This window comes from Podarcis pityusensis (genome assembly GCF_964106645.2).
Source record: "Podarcis pityusensis genome assembly, chromosome: 12".
NCBI classification, from domain to species: domain Eukaryota; kingdom Metazoa; phylum Chordata; class Lepidosauria; order Squamata; family Lacertidae; genus Podarcis; species Podarcis pityusensis.
In genome coordinates, this window is record NC_138037.1 from 48,437,420 (window position 1) to 48,457,703 (window position 20,284).

A 20,284-nucleotide genomic window follows, 5' to 3' on the forward strand; every position below is an offset into this window, starting at 1 on the left:
ACAAATCCCAAATTCTGAGACAAACTGGGTGACTTTGGAGAAATTCAGTGATCCATGCGATGGTCACCTCCAGGCTTGACTACTGTAATTCGCTCTACGCGGGGCTGCCCTTGAAGCTGTCCCAGAAACTCCAGTGGGTGCAGAATGCAGCGGCGAGGCTCCTCACGGGGTCTCTGCCATGGGAGCATATTCACCCAGTGCTTTACCAACTGCACTGGCTCCCGGTGGAGTACAGGGTCAGGTGTAAGGTGCTGGTTTTGACCTTTAAAGCCCTATGCGGCCTAGGACCCTCGTACCTATGGGACCGCCTCTCCTGGTATGCCCCGCGGAGGACCTTAAAGTCCATAAATAACAACACTTTGGAGGTCCCGAGCCTCAAGGAGGTCAGATTGGTTTCAATTAGGGCCAGGGCCTTTTCAGCACTGGCCCCAACTTGGTGGAACGCTCTGTCACAAGAGACCAGGGCCCTGTGAGATTTGACATCTTTCTGCAGGGCCTGCAAGACAGAGCTGTTCTGCCTGGCCTTCGGCTTAGACTTATTCCAAGATGAATCAAATGCACTTCAAGGCATCTGCAACTCACTAAATCTGCTAACTAAACTTCAGGGCCGCCTTGAAACTGCAGCAGTCCAGAGAACTCAAGACTGTTTCTTTAAAATTGTTACATATCCCCAAGCTCTACATATAATGAAAACACCAGAAGAGAAGATGGGAAAGAAGGAAGGTTTAGTTTTGGGACTGACAGCTTTGATTTTCAACCAGGAAATATTATCATACGTGGTATTTGCAAATAAAAACACTGAACAAATCTCTTTACTTCCAAACTTTGAAGAGTTCCCTTGCTTGCGCATGCACACCACACACACAGCACCTGTCTGTCTGAAATTTGGCAGGCTTCATCTGCACAGAAGACATCCATTCCTGCAAATTTCAGCCAAGTCTTACCTTGGCTCTTTTCCTGAGGGGTGGCATCAATCGCCTGCCAGCCATCAAAGCCCTTTGGTAAATCCGGCCTTTTCATCCAGACATCGTTCCATACGTGGAAGTTCCTGTATTCAGTCAGGTTTCAGAATTAAAATCAAAAATTATCATCAGCTGTACTTTCATGATCAAACAGACATTAGAATTGGACGGTATAGGAAGGCATAAATAGTAACTGGCCATCGATTTAACAATTCAGTGTAATCTGATGAATTTCCAGGCATCTCAGTATATGAAACTAGACCAAGGATGGGGTGGAGAGGATGATATTAAATGCAATAAGGGTTAGGCTCTCAACTTGCTCCTTACAACCATTTTTCCCCACGAGTGGGAATTTCAGAAAGAGTTAGTTAGTAATCTGTAGCGATGATTACCAAATCGAGTCTGTTGTTAGATTCTCCATTTTTCCTCCGTTTTCATTCAAGTAAATGTCAACTTTAAGATTTTCCTCTGTGTCGTGAGCTGAAGCAAAATTGGTCACGCTCCTGGCTGGAATCCCCAGGCTGCGCATAACTGAAACAGAGAAGGATGTCGGCTCCAGATTCAGCTGGCTCCTTTCAGCCACACTCAACACCCATTAGGGTTCAGAATTATTTTTTTAAAAAATTATTCTTAAATACTTTTATTTTGCTTTAAACAAATACATATAAATATAGACATCCAAAATTACAGAAGAAAATTACTTAACAATAATAATAATGAAAAAAGCTAAAAAATTACAAAAAATATCAAAGTACATGGCATAAAACATAAGCCATTATGGGAAAGAAAAAAGAAAAAGAAAAGAAGAAGGATGAGAAAAAAAGGGGGGGGGGGAGAGAGAAAAGAAAAAAGAAGAAAGAAAAAAAGAGAGAGGAAGATGAGCCAAAACACAAGAAGGCTCATCTATTGTATGCTTCCGTCAAGGTCACAACAGATCATAGTTCTTATCAATTCTCTCTGTCTGCATTCCAAAGAATCCCTCATCTTGGTATCAGGGAACATTTCTCTATGCAGTATCAAGAGTTCAGAATTTAATCAGGGGGAATATTCCAAGGGATAAGAATGAGCTCTGTTCCCAGAAGGAGATATGAGGGTGGGCTGGAATAGGAGGGCAAATGGTGCCGTGACCTCAATGGTGCAGTTGTACAACAGTTTTAGAGCTTCAAACTGAATAATATAAGGAAAGCCCTGTAGTATCAGACCAAATGTCCATCTAGTCGGGGAATCTCCAACATGATGTCTGCAGACACCATGGCACCCACAAAGGTCTTCCTTGCTGCTGTTGGGCACTGGGGAGGGAGTTGGCAAGAGTGGCTTCCCTGTTTGTTTAGTGGCCTATCTCATTTCCTTTCTTGTTGCCCACCGGGTCTGTGGAGCTGGCAGCAAGTGGAGCTGGCAGCAGGCACCACCATGAAGGGAAGGACAGGGAGAGATGTGTGTGTTTTTGAGTGAGAAGCAGAGACGCTTGCGTGCCTCTGACCTGCAAATGTGCAGCAAGTGAGTCTGTGTGCAAGAGAGATAGCTTGTATATTTTTCCTGGTACAAGGGAATGATCCCCTTTGACCTCTACAATCAGGACCAGTGGGACATAGCTGACTTCTCACAGAAAGCATGAGATAGTTTTTGGGGTAATGGAACAGTAGTAATGGTATACTACGTGCAGTTCCCCTCACAGCAGCCATTTTGTGGCACAACCTGGCAGCCATTTTGTGACTGGCGCCCACAGCACTTCCTCAAAATTTGAAATGTGCCCACTGGGGTCCAAAAGGTGGGCAACCCCCTGACCTAGTGCAACACCCTGTTTCCAATTACAGATAGGTAGCCGTGTTGGTCTGCCATAGTCAAAATAAAAAAAATCCTTCCAGTAGCACCTTTAAGACCAACTAAGTTAGTTCTTGGTATGAGCTTTCGTGTGCAAGCACACTTCTTCAGATACACTGAAACAGAAGTTGCCTGTTACCCTGTTTCCAAGATATTAGTGGGGAGCCTGCAAGCTTGGTTGAGGGAAACAGCCCCACTCTTATTTCCCAGCTTCTTGTATTCTATCCATCAAAAGCAGACTGCTTGCGATTTGGTTAGTTGAATTCTCTCCAAGATGCATGCCTCACCTGTGGTAAGCACTCCAGAGAAAACCCAGCACTGACCATACAAGACACTTTTTTTGGTTCTGTAATACTGCTGCAAAATGGGGACACTTCCTGTCCAGGCTAGAGGCGGTGTACCACCAGTATATTTCCCTGACCAGCTTGCAAACACCACTCCACGATCATCCTCGGAGTTAACCTAAAAAACAAACGAAGATAGCAGAACCATACAGCGAAACCCCTAAATGGCTTTGTTTACCTGAAGGAGCATGTCCATCTAGTGAGGTCCAGCTCCGAGGGCCTTCTGGCGGTTCCTTCCCTGCGAGAAGTGAGGTTACAGGGAACCAAGCAGAGGGCCTTCTCGGTGGTGGCACCCACCTTGTGGAACGCCCTCCCATCAGATGTCAAGGAAATAAACTATCTGACTTTTAGAAGACATCTGAAGTTTTTAACGTTTGATGTTGTGTTTTAATTTGCTGGAAGCCACACAGAGGAATTGATATACAATGAATTGGGGGGGAAATGTTTAAAATAACATTTGTCTAAAAACCAGAAGCTTTTCTACTAGGAATTACAGGTTCCGACATTTCAAAAGACCAGAAAAGACTATTTATATATGTAACAACAGCTGCAAGGATACTACTAGTCCAAAGATGGAAAGAACCAACAGTCCTGACTAGGGAAGAATGGCAAGCCAAACTACAGGACTATGCTGAAATGGGAAAACTGACTGGGAGACTCAGGAATCAAGAAGATAACGACTTTTTTTTTAAAAAAAGGGGAAAATTCATAACTTACTTAGGAGACCATTGTAAACAAATAAAAACATTAGCTGGACTTTAAAAATGACTTGTAAAGAAACAAAAGACATGGATAATTTAGGGAGATGAAAACTGTGGAGAAGGTAATGATACTTAGCTTTAAAAAAAAATTATTTTAAGGACCCATGCAGGGGGATGGGGGGAAGTCACAAGATTCAGAGAATCTCATATATGGATATGTTAAGAGTTTTTTCTTTTTATTATTTTAAATTTGTTCTTGTGAAAACCAGTAACAAATATTTCCAAAAAAAGAGGAAAAAAGCAAGCCGTGCAGAGTGGCTGGGGTAAACCAGTCAGATAGGCGACATATAAGTTTATTATTATTAATTAATCAAATTTCTACCACTGAGCTATAGCTCTGGAAGGCCATACACTCCCTAGCTCTGTATTATGCTATGGCCATGACAGGTATACAGAGCATGATCTGAAGGTATTTGTTAAATTGTGGGTGAACATATCAGACGACACAGCAATTCTTCAAACAGCTCTTGTTTATTCACAGGCCAGGACAGAACTGAACTGAAGGGTTCAGTCAACCTGCTTATATAGAGCTCCAGTACAACGTTACTGTAACAACTTTCTTAAACTGTCCAATCACTGAACGTCACTTTTGATCCCTTATTTGCATAACTATCTACAGTATCCCCCTGCTGGCCCAGGGTGAGAACTTCAGTACATAACAGTATTTGTCCTTCCCCATTTCTTGTCCTAACCCCAAAGAATCCAATCTTGAGTTAAGAGATACGTTTAAGGACTTACCAATGCTGACATGGCCCTGGAGATGATCACGGGATCTTTCTTTGCCTTTGGTTTGAGCTGGCTTTTGTCCAGAAGGTACATGCAACAGTCCAAAACATCTTCCTCAAACTGTTTTGAGACAGAAAGCAAAGTCTTACATTTAAGCTGCGCATCGCAGGAAAAACAAACTAACAAACACCCTTTCCTTCAATTAACACAGCATAAAACTGCTGCTGAGATGTCAATACGTCATACGCAAACTTCAAATGAATTCAATGCTTGCGAAATGTGCGGTGTTGACACGGAGAAGGAAAAATGGGACTGTCTCTAAAATCATTGCTGCTGTTCGGCAGTGAACGATATTTAATCGGCGGCCTTGGAAGAGAACAGCAGTGTCTGGAGACAGACATATCATGCATCCACAGCAGTGAGCAGAGGAGAAATGACTGCTGCGTGGAGCACAGAGAGATCTGTAGATGTTAAATCAGATGCTTTCATCTGCCCCAGCTGCAACGAAACATGTCTCTTCCGTATCGGTCTCTATAGCCACACCAGGTGCTATAACTCTCCAATGGTTTGACTTCACTCCCCAAAAGTAGATTGCCATTGGGGGCCGAGGGCTCTTCTTGGATTTTTTAAGCATTAAAAAATAATAATTGCCCGAACATTTTGCAGATTCACCGAAAATCTGCCCAGACAGCATTTTGCAGCCAGATTCCTGGGAAAACGCAGACATACGGCAGCCCTACACAAAGGCATACTCCTCCATTGTCTCTTGAGGCAGACGGATGCCAACAGATGCCTACATAAAGCATTTGAGACACACAACATCTATGAATGTATAAAGGGGTCTTCTTTTTTCATGCACAAAATATAGCAGTGCATCACACAAATTCCGTCTCTAAAGGCTTTCGAAAAGCCTGATGAGAATTGTTGGGTGCCCTCTACTGGTAGGAATACAATCTGTTTAAATGCAAATTTTCAGAGTTGCAGAGTTGCAAAGGGACCCTAAGGGTCATCTAGTCCAACCCCCTGCAATTCAGGAATCTCAACTTGCGGTCCCCCATCCAACTGACATGGTATTGTGTAGATGTGGTACAAAAGCAGACACTGGTGAGTGTCAGAGGCCAAAGCCTATTGTTTACCCTCAACACATCCTCTATTGTCCTCACTGGCAAGGCATAATAATAATAATGATGATGATGATAATAATAATAACAATAATAATAATACAGTGGTACCTCGGGTTACAGATGCTTCAGGTTACAGACACTTCAGGTTACAGACTCTGCTAACCCAGAAATAGTACCTCAGGTTAAGAACTTTACCTCAGAATGAGAACAGAAATCGTGCGGCGGCAGCAGGAGGCCCCATTAGCTAAAGTGGTACCTCAGGTTAAGAACAGTTTCAGGTTAAGAACGGACCTCCAGAACGAATTAAGTTCTTAACCCGAGGTAAAAAGGTAAAGGGACCCCTGACCATTAGGTCCAGTCGTGACCGACTCTGGGGTTGTGGCACTCAACTCGCTTTATTGGCCAAGGGAGCCGGCGTACAGCTTCCAGGTCATGTGGCCAGCATGACTAAGCCGCTTCTGGTGAACCAGAGCAGCGCACGGAAACGCCGTTTACCTTCCCGCCAGAGCGGTACCTATTTATCTACTTGCACTTTGATGTGCTTCTGAACTGCTAGGTTGGCAGGAGCAGGGACCGAGCAATGGGAGCTCACCCCGTCACAGGGATTCGAACTGCTGACCTTCTGATTGGCAAGTCCTAGGCTCTGTGGTTTAACCCACAGCGCCTGTAATAATAATAATAAAATAATAATAAAAAATAAATAAATAAATAAATAAATAAATTAGTTGCTGTTCTATCAATAATGCCAAGGAGTTATTTCTCTGGGCTGCGTACAAAATTGTAAGTTGCTCAGGGGGTCAGGGGATGTTGATCAAATGTTAGGAGGAAAAACAGAAAACGGGTTGGTGGGGCTGGAATGAAATACCCTGAAAAGCAATGCATGGCGCCTCAGTGTCTGCAACATTGAGCAACAGCACTCCAAAATGCTCTTTTGTTGCTGCAGGCTTCTCTAACAGAGGACTTAGGTTTTTGAGTGCCTGGAAGTAACATGGGCCTACCCTAAAAACAGGGGGAAACGAAGGTGTCGTGACACCCGGGGCAGGGCCTCACTACATAGGGTGCATGTGTGGCATCGCTACATATGACGCATGCACTGTACGTAGCGACGCCGCACACGCGCTGAACATAGCGGTTTGCCAGTGCCGCCACTCCAGCGCCGTACAGACAGTGCCGGAATCCCTCCGTTGCCGCTACAGCTGCGAATGGAAGTTCCTCTACATGCAGCTGTAGTGGCGGTGGAGGGATCCCACCGCTGTACGTACAGCACTCGAGCGGCGCCAGCAGCAAACCGCTATGTACAGCGCATGTGTGGCGTCGTTACAATGCACACGTGCGACGCCGTACATGCGCTGTACATTGCGGTTTGCTACTGGCGCCAGGATCCTCAGCTTGCGACTGTTGGAATTTAGATATTATATTTTATGTGAGGAATCATCGGGCAACTGATTGTTTTAGTGCAACAAGTGAAGATGTCCTTTCCCCCCCTCCCCATGTCCCCGTTCCTGAAATTCCTCTCCCCCCATCTCAAAAAACAAACAACCCCAAGCCTAAACAGGATTCCAAGGCTTTGTTTGTGGTGGCTGGAACCTCACACAGAAATTGCAACCTGCTTACATCCAGACAGAAAGAGAAACATGCGAGTCTTTACCTGCCCAAAATTCCAAGGTCTTCCACGTATCATTTTTGTTGATCCAACGTAGAGATAGCCGGTGTCGTTGAGCACGTACTCAGCTCTTTCAGCATCACCAGGCATGAAGACAGAATCCGCTAAAGAAAATATGTGAGTGTGTTAATTCTTTTTTTCAGGAAGTCTAACTGGGGAGAAACTGGGCAAACGACATACTTGCAGCTTTTAGACAGTAAGAAACGGATGGATAGACAGATAAGAACACTGATGGGCTCAAAACTATCAATTTGTGTTCTTGGCTTTCCAGTCCCAGCTATGGATCCCACCCACATTAACAAAATGGCCCACTATAGATATTTCTTCTTCTCATTATAAAATATGTTCAGTGCTTTTTTTCTGGGGATACTCAATGGTATGAAGTACCAACACTTTTTTCTAGATGAAAAGCACTGGTTAAAAGTGTGGCACTTACTGGAACAACTTCATGGTGTGTACTCACACCATTTTTTTCTAGAAGAAAAGAATTGAATAAAAAAGGTAAAGGATCCCTGGATGGTTAAGTCCAGTCAAAGGGGACTCTGGGGTTGCGGCACTCATCTCGCTTTCAGGCCAATGGAGCCGGCGTTTGTCCGCATTCAGCTTTCTGGGTCATGTGGTCAGCGTGACTAAACTGCTTCTGGCGCAACGGAACACGGTAATGGAAACCAGAGTGCACAGAAACGCCGTTTACCTTCCCGTCACAGCAGTACCTATTCATCTACTTGCACTGGTGTGCTTTCGAACTGCTAGGTTGGCAGGAGCTGGGACCGCGCAACGGAAGCTCACCCCATTGTGGGGAATCGAACCGCCAACCTTCGGATCGGCAAGCCCAAGAGGCTCAGTGAATAAACCTCTTCTTGAATCAGATATAGAATCTGACTCTTTTTTCTTTACTTTCCCCTCTTTTTTTGCCCTTAGCTTAGAGGACTTCTAAAAGTTAAAAATAGAACCAGCTATCTTGGACTGGCGAAGACATACACGGAGAGATGACGGGGGAATGATGAGGGGCTTGGTGTGAGAGACAGAGAAAAAGGGATCTCCCAGGGTGGGATGCTGGGGGAAGAAACAGAAGTTCCCAGGTGAAAGCTGGGAAAGGTCTACTTTTATGTATATGGATAAATTATATTGTGATAGAGAGTTTCTTTCTTTCTTTTTCTTTCTTTCTTTTATCCTTTGCCTCTATTTTTTTGTTTTTTATCTTTCTTTCTCTTGTTTTGGCTTTTCTGTATCTTTTCCCTTTTTTTAAAGATTTGTTTGGCTTTATTGTACCTCGTGTTGAAAACTTTCAATAAAAATATTTACCAAAAAAGAAAAGGGAAAAAGAATCTGCCTCCGCTGGATTCACTCCATCCATGACTCGGGGAGAGGCTGCCTAACTCACTCCTTTGTGCAAACAAGGGACCTTGCTTTTCTCCAGAAACTGCTCCCATCTGGGTAAGGACTGAGCCTTAGTTTGACCAGGGCTTTATTCCCCAGCCGGAACTCTCTGGAACTCAGTTCCGGCCCCTCTCAGGTGGGTGCCATTGCCATTATAACAAGGGAGGCGTTCATGGTGAATTATGGCACCTCTTTTTCTAGAAAAACAGCACTGAGTTTGAGAGTGGGTGAATGGGAGCATGCACACCAGAAAGAGGGGGAAATATTGCTGCTTTTCAGAACTACTTCTGCCAACTGTTGTGCATGCTGAAAGCATGACCCTTTTGTGGCGGTTTAACGTGAGGTAAATTTGGCTGCGAAGCAGACAGCCAATAAAACAGATCAGATTCCCAGTAGCAACTATGCCATTTATACCCGCCTCCTACGACTGGCTCTGTTCATTCACAAGCACAATATTTTCAAACACATTATTGGAACAGAGCGGTTGTTATCCACTCATCCCAAGAGAACGCCAAATAAAACTCTTGTCTCCACAGCATTCAAAGCAGATGAATGTTGGGGACTGTAGTTTCTTAATGGTTCTAGGAATGGTGGCTCTGTGAGGGGAAAACTACAACTCCCAAGATTCCATGAGAGACATCATGTGTTTTAAATGTCCCACAGGCAGGGTTTTATGGGCAATTTTTCAGGGTGTTGAAATGCACCCCTGCTTACGTTTAAACTGGGTTGCAATAATTATACTGTGAGCAGCAACAGAAGGAAGTTTCATAACCTGATGGCCTCATTAAAAAATATCATACACCTCATAGAATCACTGCAAAACCAGCTTTCATTGCATTTATGAAGGGAAGAGCTAAACAAGAGACACATTTTTTAAAGTTAACCTTATATTATAGCAATATGAATTAAATCTCATTAGGTCACATGAATTACCTTCGCACCAGGGATTGAACAAAACGTAGACACATTTTTTATCAGGAGTATAAACGCTAGGTCCCGTGATCACATTTAGAAGATATTTTCCAATAATTGCATCTGCTGGACTGGTTACAACTATGCGGCACTAAGAAAAACACAAGAACATCATAGGGCTATAATAGTGTACATGATAATTAGGTATCCCCATTATTCCATTTAAATGTGAACACACCCTAGTCCATATGGTCTAGTGTCTTAGTTATTAAACAAACAGCTTCCAGAAAATACGGAACAAGCAAAACTAACATTAAATACATCTGCCCAATTTATTTATTTCATAAAATTCACACACCAATTGATTGTAAAACAAAAAACAAAAACACCTCAAAGCAGATTACAAAAATATTCTGGTTAAAGAGAGAAGAAACTGTTCTACTGAACCTCTTCTACTGGAGATGCAAATAATGGAAGCTGGAAAGTGGGATGGCAGAGCTCACCCCATTGCGGGGATTCAAACCGCCGACCTTCTGATCGGCAAGTCCTAGGCTCTGTGGTTTAACCCACAGTGCCACCCTGGGTACTCACGTGTAACTTACAGAAGGGACATCTCTCAGAAGTCCTACCACACATAGAAACAGGGCTCCCCCCCCCCCAAGTTGGAACGCAACTGAACTCAGGTCTTGATTACCTAGGTCCCTTGAACACCCCTATATCACATTCTGGATATCATGAAGGCCATAAAATGTAAATGGCCATTTCAGTCTAGGCTACCCAAACATATGTACCTCCTTCCCATTTGTTTGACAAATCATGGCATTCCAGGATTGATCTGTCTGTCCTGATCTTGCATTCATGGATAGAAGAGTCCCATTGGACTGCATTGGTTTTTCACCTGGAAGGACACAAATTCACAAAGAACATCATCAATAAATTCCCAAAAAAAGTGTCAGCAGCGAATATGACAATAGCCTTTGTTTTTAGGCCCCATCTCTGAAGCATTTTCTACTGCGCAGAGAAGGATGCAAAATAATTTTGCTAAGTGGCTTGTGTGTTTCCTCTAATACAACAGTCCCAGGAGGTAAGCAGTACATTGTATTCACAATCTCTTTACCACACAATTTGGCATCTGATGTAGAATCACAAAACCCTCGATTAAACAAAGCGTTCCTGTTTCTAATCCTTAGAAAAATTAAAAGCTTAGCAGTGTGTGTTGTTCTTTCTGTACTCAAGGAGTAGCGTGGCTTCAAAGATTATGATATTGTTACATTGCTAAAGCCAAGCAACTCTCAATGTGATCAGTTCCTGGAAGAGATTTAGTTGAGATTCCCACATTGGACTAGAAGACCCTTGGGATCTGTTAAGTTGTGGGTGAACATATCAGACGACACAGCGATTCTTCAAACAGCTCTTGTTTATTCACAGGCCAGAACAGAACTCAACTGAAGGGTTCAGTCAGCCTGCTCATATAGAGCTCCAGTACAATGTAACTGTAACAATTTTCTAAAACTATCCAATCACTGAACGTCACTTTCGATCCCTTATTTGCATAACTATCTACAGTATCCCCCTGCTGGCCCAGGGTGAGAACTTCAGTACATAACAGGATCCCTTCCAATCTATGATTCTATGGTAGTCTACCTGGAAGAGATTACCTGGGAAATCAGTGGAATAATAAACGACAACATGGATCTCCCGCTCTGGTTCCCCGCTTGAGTTCCATTTCTCTTCTCAAAACATATAAAAATATCCGCATTGGAAGCTATTTAGGAAACCAAACAAATACTTGCAAATTTTATTGAACTTGCCCACCGTGTCTGCCTGACCCTGATAGCAGATTGTGGCATCTCTGAAGGATAAATGTCTGAATTACTCTGCTGTATTCCTAGACAACCTGGGATGAATCAAGCCATGTTTTGCTCGCTTACCAATTCTGAGCTGCAGTGTGACTTTGTCATTGTTGTTCAGCTCCCTGCTTAAAGTCAGCTTCAACTCAAAAGGCTGCCCACGTCTCACAATCAGGCTGCTGTTGTTGTAGTCGCTGGTGTGATGGAGGCGGGTATTCTGCTCTCGGAGAAAATCGATTCCAGTAACCTTCAGCGGATCACCTGGAAAGGATGGCAAAGAAGGCAGCAATCAATCAATCAATCAATCAATCAATAATAATAATTTATTTATACCCCGCCCATCTGACTGGGTCTCCCCAGCCACTCTACGTGGCTTCCAATAAAATATTAAAAATACAATAAAACACCAGATATTAAAAATTCCCTGTGCAGGGCTGTCTTCTAAAAGTCGGATAGTTGTTTATCTCCTTGACATCTGGGGGGGGGGCATTCCACAGGGCGGGTGCCACTACTGAGAAGGCCCTCTGCCTGGTTCCCTGTAACCTCACTTCTCACAATGAGGGTACCGCCAGAAGGCCCTCAGAGGTGGACCTCAGCCTGAACGATGGGTGGAGATGCTCCTTCAGGTATACTGGGCCGAGGCCATTTAGGGCAATGGTTTTCATGTTTGCCTGCGTATTAGAGGAGGCTGGCGTCTCATTCAGCTTGGTGGTTTCTGAAGTTTAAAAGCAATGTTAATGCTACAACATGTATAAGCTTACAAAAGGTAAAGGACCCCAGGATTGTTAAGTCTAGTCAAAGGCAACTATGGGGTTGTGGCGCTCATCTTGCTTTCAGGCCAAGTGAGCCAGCGTTTATCCAAAGATAGCTTTCCAAGTCATGTGGCCAGCATGACTAAACTGCTTCTGGTGCAATGGGACACAGTGATGGAAACCAGAGCGCACAGAAACACCATTTACCTTCCCACCACAGTGGTACCTATTTATCTACTTGCACTGGTGTGCTTTCGAACTGCTAGGTTGGCAGGAGCTGGAACAGAGCAACGAGAGCTTACCCTGTTGCAGGGATTTGAACCGCCGACCTTCTGATCGGCAAGCCCTAGGCTCTGTGGTCTAACACCTGCATCCCTTCTTTGTACCCAGCATGGGAACGCAGCACGCCAGCGGAGGAGAGATGCAGCAACCCCTCACCATTAGGTCCAGTCGTGACTGACTCTGGGGTTGCGCCACTCATCTTGCTTTATTGGCTGAGGGAGCCGGCGTACAGCTTCCGGGTCATGTGGCCAGCATGACTAAGCCACTTCTGGCGAACCAGAGCAGCGCACGGAAACGCCGTTTACCTTCCCGCCAGAGTGGCACCTATTGATCTACTTGTACTTTGACATGCTTTCGAACTGCTAGGTTGGCAGGAGCAGGGACTGAGCAACGGGAGCTCACCCCGTCGCGGGGATTCGAACTGCCGACCTTCTGATCGGCAAGTCCTAGGCTCTGTGGTTTAACCCACAGCGCCACCCACGTCCCATGCCAGTCTGCTTAGGAGAAGGCAAATATTTTTACTACCCTGCTAGCAGCCTGCGTTTCTGTGCTGGCCGCAGAGGAAGGGGCTTTCTCCTCACTGCATAGAAACAGAGACTACTTTCAGTGCCTTAGTACTGATATTACAAACCTGCGTAAGAAACATTACACAGGTTTGTAGTTTTTGATACCACCTTTACTTAACATTAAAGGAGAGATAGAAATGATCCCATGCCATCTTTGTGCTTACACCTAACAGTCGTTTTAGGTTTGCCCAAACTTGCATTCTGATTCCCCAGGAGCTGGTTGCAGAACTGGCCACGGAAAGTCAATACAAAAACACCATGGCCTTATTCTCATTTCTGGATGAGCAATTTCCTGCTTCTTAGAGCTATACCTGTCCAGGGCACTTAAGACATGTACAGAGAGAGAGAGAGGGAGAGAGAGAGAGGGAGTGGGGACAGCAAACACTTTCTTTTTTAAACTATTGTTGCATTGATGTGATGACAGATGTGCTAACTATTGCGTGTCTCCCTGCCGTACAGTTACTAAAAGGCACAGGCACACCTTTGCAGGCAAATGTTGACCATTCTAACTTTGAAAGGCTACCTCTTCCCTCCCATTAATAAATCTCTCAATCGGACCTTGAGTTGACTGTGAGCTAGACACGTTATTTTTTTACAGTGGGGTTTGGAAAAGTGGATTAGTCAGGGTGAAATATATGTTGGAAATGTAAGGAAAAAGAAGGCACCTTCCCATCATATGTGGTGGACATGTAAGGTAGTAAAAGAATTTTGGGAAATGATATATAATTAATTGGAAAAAATGTTTAAAATAACTTTTTCTAGAAAACCCAAAGCCTTTCTTTTAGGAATTCTAGGCGCTGAAATCCCAATGGAGCAGAAAAGACTATTTATGTATGCGACCCAAGCTGCGCAGATGTTATTGGCCATGGGATTGAAAGAGGACAAAGTCCTGGCCGGAGAAGAACGGCAGATTAAGTTGATGGATTATGCCGAAATGGCAAAAATGATCCGGAAGAATCAGAAATCAGGAAGACCAAAATTTTAATAAGGAATGGGGGGAAATTATAATTGAGCCAAAATGAGAGTATCCCTAAACATTTTTTTTTGAAAAAAAGCACTGCATTAAATTACCAATAAAATGTTAGATGTTAGAAACAAGTTAACCATTCCCCCCCACCAAATATAAATAAAATTAGCAGTTTTCAAAAATACGTGCTGTAAAACAGATTTACCTATTAAAACATCTCTCAAAGTTACATTTCTAGGCAGTATTTATTACATGCTTGGGTAGATTCTTAGGTTCTACTTTAACATAGTGGATCGGCGGATAGAAAGTATGATTTGCTTGTGCCACTCAATGCAAGACAGAATATAAATCTTTCATTCCGCTTACGATGACGTTTAGTAACACCAGCAGAAAGTTTAAGCATGCTTTCTATTTTTATGGGAGGCTGACTCGCTGTCTGTAGCAGCAGAAACCAGCAGGAGTAGGTTTTAGCAATGCAATGCAATGAATGAATAAATCTTTATTTGTATCAGCCACCAGCCATGGCAATAAAACAAACAAAATGTGGTATACAGAAGATAAAGGTAAAAAGTCAATTATATAAAATACATTTTTGGGGTTTGGAGCAATAGTCAAATAATGGATCTTATTCTAATTGCCCCGGCTAAAAGCCTTGCAACCTGTTCATCCTGATCTGCCAAGAGAAAGGACATTGTAACAGCGGTTGGGGAACCCGGAATGGACAATAATAGTGGAGTGATAACTTCACTCCTCTAATCTTTATAAAGAGTGCAAGCCAGAAGGACACGCGCCACCGATTCGGTACTGCCATCTCCATAGGGACATAATCATTTTTCTAGTGGAATTTTTTGGAATCGTCCCTCAAGTACAGCCGAAGGCAGTATATTTAATCTTGCAAAGTAAAGGCGCATCTATATTTTGGAATTATTAAGTTATGCAGATAGGGTACCAGAGAGTCAAGATGACTAGGTGGAAAATAGTCATACCACAGGCAAAATTCCCTTATTGCGGGCAGGTTGTTCTGTCACTCGATATCATATAGGCACTTAAATTAAATTGCTTGCTTTACTAAAACCCAGCGTGAGTAGTTGTTGTGATAAACCACAAGAGTGAAGTTTTTGGTAGACAATTTTAGTCCAGGCACTCTTAGCAATGCAATGTTCTTGGCCATTTGAAAGAAAATGGGTAGGCCCACACATCTCAGCAAATGAGCAACAGGTAAAGGTAAAGGTAAAGGGACCTCTGACCATTAGGTCCAGTCGTGACCAACTCTGGGGTTGCGGTGCTCATCTCGCTCTATAGGCCGAGGGAGCCGACATTTGTCCGCAGACAGCTTCCGAGTCATGTGGCCAGCATGACTAAGCCGCTTCTGGTGAACCAGAGCAGCGCACAGAAATGCCGTTTACCTTCCCGCCAGAGCGGTACCTATTTATCTACTTGCACTTTGATGCAGGGAGCAGGGACCAAGCAATGGGAGCTCACCCCATCGCGGGGATTCGAACCGCCGACCTTCTGATTGGCAAGTCCTAGGCTCTGTGGTTTAACCCACAGCAACATCCGTGTCCCTGAGCAACAGGTAGCTCTAGCCTATTTCACGGATAGGCAAAAGACACCCGCCAGATAAGAGTTAGACTACAACTTCCATCAGCTCCATCTGGTACGCAGGCTGAGACTCTACCTGCCCGCAGACTGTCTCGCCAGAAGTGGTGCATGCTCTAGTTATCTCCCGCTTGGACTACTGCAATGCACTCCACGTGGGGCTACCTTTGAAGGTAATTCGGAAACTACAACTAATCCAGAATGCGGCAGCTAGACTGGTGACTGGGAGCGGCCACCGAGACCATATAACACCGGTCCTGAAAGACCTACACTGGCTCCCAGTACATTTCTGAGCACAATTCAAAGTGTTAGTGTTGACCTTAAAGCCCTAAACGGCCTCGGTCCAGTATACCTGAAGGAGCGTCTCCACCCCCATCGTTCTACCCGGACACTGAGGTCTAGTGCCAAGGGCCTTCTGGCGGTTCCCTCGCTGGAGAAGTGAGGTTACAGGGAACCAGACAGAGGGCCTTCTCGGTAGTGGCACCCGCCCTGTGGAACGCCCTCCCATCAGATGTCAAAGAGAAAAACAACTACCAGACTTTTAAAAGACATCTGAAGGCAGCCCTGTTTAGGGAAGCTTTTAATGTTTAATAGTTTATTGTATTTTAATATTCTGTTGGAAGCCGCCCAGATTGGCTGTGGAAACCCAGCCAGATGGGCAAGGTATAAATAATAAATAATGATAATAATAATAATTCCATCAGCCACAACCAGCAAGGCCAATTGTCAGGGATGGTGGGAGTTGTAGTCCAACAACATCTTTAAAGAACCACTTTGGCTCCTGTTCTGAAAGAGCTCATTCTCTGCCATTTTCTATCTAGAATCCTCCTCTCTTCTTCACACCGTTGGACAAAAAATTGACCCAGAACACCCCAGATTTCGGTTGTCTCTGCTGGAAGAGATACTACTTCCACTTATGCCAGCATAGCAAGTGTGGCAAAGATCGGGTTGCCAATTTGGTGCCCCCTCTCTCTTTACTTTAAATATAGAAGGAAGTTGATTAGCTTATGTCTGATATGTCTGATATCACCTTTATACCGTAAATTGGCCCGAATATAAGCCGCAACCGAATATAAGCCTCACCCGAATTTAAGCCACACCTTTAAAATTCAAGGGGGGGGGAAGGACAATACCCGAATATAAGCCGCTCCCTTAAAATTCCGCAGGCACTCACACCCATTCCGTTTTACCGTAGGTCTGTTTCAGCAGCGATATCGTAAAAGCCCATTTTTGTAAGGTTGTGAATTTAAGTTGCACTTTAACATTTCACGGTCAAAATTTTTGAAAAAGAAAAGAAAACTAAGGCTTATATTCAGGCCAATACGGTAATATCACCACAGCTGAAGGATATAATAAAGGTGCCCCAGAAATATCCTCTAATCAAATGCCTACCGCAATTGTTTGCTCATTACAAAGTGGAGAAGTTCCTTTTAAAGGAAATAAAAAGGGAATTAGTAAAGGCTTTCTTCTCTGTTACGCAAACAAGAACAGGAAACAAGGGGTAATAATTTGGCATGGGGAAAATGTGTACAAGAGGAATTTATTCTCTATGGCTAGTCATGCATGATCCGCTCCTCAAAAACTGCGTACACTGTCAACACCGGGGAATTGTTCTACGTCAATGGACGCTTAGCTTGCATTCTTCATGGACAGATTTCAGGTGTGCTTTTGTGCCTCTCTTCATCTTTTGACGTGCATATGTGAAAGACAGGTTACTTCTACTCTAGCCCTTTTCTCTGGAATTGCCACAACCGGCTCCTAAACCTTTTACAGAGAATCCACACAATGTCATTGTGACATTTATAGTGTTTTCTGTGTTTTCCCCCTAATTCCCCCCTCCAAAAAACCCTGATTTTATTTCTGCAATAAAACAGTACTTGAAAGTATGTACAGGAAAGCACTATTTTCAAAGAGCAACTGTGCCTTTAATTAAATGCTTCCTGTTTGCTTTTTTGCTTTTTACTTGGCATGCGTGCTCACAAAACCATTAAAAACTATTAGTCATGCTGATAAGAAAATAGGACCTTTACCCTGTTTCCTTGATAGCACAAGGATGGAAAAACGAGGAAATCCCAACGAAAGAACAGTGGCAAGAAAAATTGATGAGCTACGCAGACCTGGCTGCATTGACATACAAATTGTGGGACAAGGACAACTGTGACTTTAAGGAAGAATGGGAGCTTTTTACAAATTATCTAAAAAGACAACAAAATGAATTGGATTCCTTGGCAGGTTTTGAATAAACATACGCAAATTTATTGGTTGATAACATGGCAGATAGATAATGTAAGGATATGTATAATTTCATAACATGCAGAGAATAATATGTGCTGAGAAATCAGAGAGAGGCGCCGAGGGAAGTTTTTTGGGGGGAGGGAGGGTTTGAAGAAGGGAGGGGAAAAATAATGTATATGATATGTTTTGATAATTTGTTATGTTGAAATTGCTAATAAAAACATTTTAAAAAAGAAAATAGGAAAACCCCAGAGCCTAGGACTTGCCGATCAGAAGGCGGCGGTTCGAATCCCCTCAACGGGGTGAGCTCCTGTTGCTTGGTCCCTGCTGCTGCCAACCTAGCAGTTCAAAAGCACGTCAAAGTGCAAGTAGATAAATAGGTACTGCTCCGGTGGGAAGGTAAACGGCGTTTCGGTGCGCTGCTCTGGTTCGCCAGAAGCGGCTTAGTCTTGCTGGCCACATGACCCAGAAGCTGTACGCCGGCTCCCTCGGCCAGTAAAGCGAGATGAGCACCGCAACCCCAGAGTCGGCCACAACTGGACCTAATGGTCAGGGGTCCCTTTACCTTTAATATACATGAACCCAGTGCTTTTTTTCTGGGGGAACGTGGGGGTACACATACCCCTAAACATTTTGCGAATCTAAGTTTGGCCTCATTGAGGGGCAGTATTTCAACATGAGTAGGAAAAGGAGAGTACCCTTAAAAATTTTTTTTAGCGGGGGGTGGGGAAGCACTGCATGAACCTCACAGGCTTTTTAATGGGTCTGTTAGTTCTTTTAGAGTATATAGCATAGGGACACAAACTTAAAGGGCATTATACCCATGTTATCTGAAGATCAAAGAGCAGCACTTCAACATTTATTAAACAATTATAGGTGTTGGCTCTAAATCTCAGGGGCTGATGTGCCCATAAATCCTCAGCAGTAAACTCATAAAATCATTTCATTGCAGGTTGTGTTACCCAGGGCTATCAGATAGAAGCAAAGAGGAAGAAATCAATTCGAGGAGAACTAAACATCCTTTATGTACTTACCAGCTGCTTTGCTCATGGTTTCGCCTGGGCTTTGCTTCTGTAAGATTTGCACAGGCAGGAGCGGGCGGTCCCACGTTTTTCTGACTGGGCTGAAGGAAGCTGCCTCCTATTTATCAGGTTCTTTGAGGTGTTAGAATGCACATTGCAAGGAGGTGGGGCTAGGAAAGAGGAAATTGAAATGCAAGAACAACTTTCAAAGTTTGCAACAAGCATGAAACCATCCTTAGTAGCTGAAAAGACGTGCCAATTAACGCTGTGACAGGTGGCTTATCTGAAATCAAGTGAAAGTCACTCACATGCCTTGTTTCTTCATTCACAATTTGGATGAAATGGACTGTATCAAAACGGCCATCAGAAGAACTTTACTCCTTAAGGGAACGTCGTTTCTCCCATTAAGTCAAAGGTTTGGTCGACTTATTGGTTTAATCAACTGCTCTGGTCATGGATTTTAGTGGCGTCAGGATCAAGGACTCGCTAAAACTCGATCATCCTCATCTGTAGCCAGTTGAGGCTGAAAGCAGAGGAAACCTATACTGATATTTATTTAAGGTTGGCATTTTCAAATACAGAATACTTTATTCATTTATTAAGTCTTACTCGGCTACGTTGAGCGATCGCCAAAGAAGAAGAAGAAGAAGCTAGTTTCTCCGATGTGCTGAAAACAGGCAGCCCCTTTCTTAGCTCAGTGAGGAAACACTGCAAACTCTTCTGGCATGGCCAAGTTATTGTGTCATTTGTGTGCTTTGGTCTTTGGGGCTTTGGAGCTCACCCACCACTGGTATGTGGCCCCCACTTGCCCCTGAGAAAAAAATCAAACAGATGTAACCATTAGTCTCCATGGAAGCACAACATTTTGTCATTCCCCTTACAACAGGAGGATGTGCCTGGCTGAAGCCTTGCCAGCCAGATTGACCAACTTTAAGCAGCTCATCTGAAACCATTTTCTTTCTTTCTTTTTTGTATAATTTTTATTAATTTTTTTCTATTTAACATTTTAGAATATTCATTTGAACAACCTTAAAACAGCAATGACTTCCCTTCTTCTCCTTCCATGGTTCAATTTGCATGCCATAGATCTATGCATATTTTACATAAACTAAGCCAGGCATAGGCAAACTCCGGCCCTCCAGATGTTTGGGACTACAATTCCTATCACCCCTGATCACTGGTCCTGTTGGCTAGGGATGATGGGAACTGTAGTCCCAAACATCTAGAGGGCCGGAGTTTGCCTGTGCCTGAACTAAGCCACTCAGTATTCCATTTTTACATCCATCAAAACTTATTTACACTGTTGAATTTTTCTTAA

At 43.7% G+C, this 20,284-nt stretch overlaps 1 protein-coding gene and 1 long non-coding RNA gene across 3 annotated transcripts in view; both read right to left on the bottom strand.

Moving 5' to 3' along the window:
- TGM4 (transglutaminase 4) overlaps nt 1–19,546 on the bottom strand; it is a 28,620-nt gene extending 9,074 nt beyond the window's left edge. Inside the window, exons 1-10 of one of the 2 annotated variants that reach the window (XM_080975867.1) lie at nt 19,275–19,493; nt 18,979–19,136; nt 11,625–11,804; nt 10,485–10,591; nt 9,715–9,844; nt 7,387–7,505; nt 4,627–4,734; nt 3,071–3,245; nt 1,355–1,493; nt 945–1,048 (exon numbers count right to left, since the gene is read on the bottom strand). In XM_080975867.1, the coding sequence (XP_080831993.1) occupies nt 945–1,048; nt 1,355–1,493; nt 3,071–3,245; nt 4,627–4,734; nt 7,387–7,505; nt 9,715–9,844; nt 10,485–10,591; nt 11,625–11,804; nt 18,979–18,994 (1,078 nt within the window). In that variant the 5' untranslated portion in view covers nt 18,995–19,136; nt 19,275–19,493. Of the gene's footprint in view, nt 1–944; nt 1,049–1,354; nt 1,494–3,070; nt 3,246–4,626; nt 4,735–7,386; nt 7,506–9,714; nt 9,845–10,484; nt 10,592–11,624; nt 11,805–18,978 lie in introns of both variants that reach the window. The other variant, XM_080975868.1, reaches the window with a different exon arrangement.
- Nucleotides 1–20,284, bottom strand: part of LOC308460098 — a 146,384-nt gene that overhangs the window by 104,530 nt on the left and 21,570 nt on the right. The window lies entirely within an intron of this gene.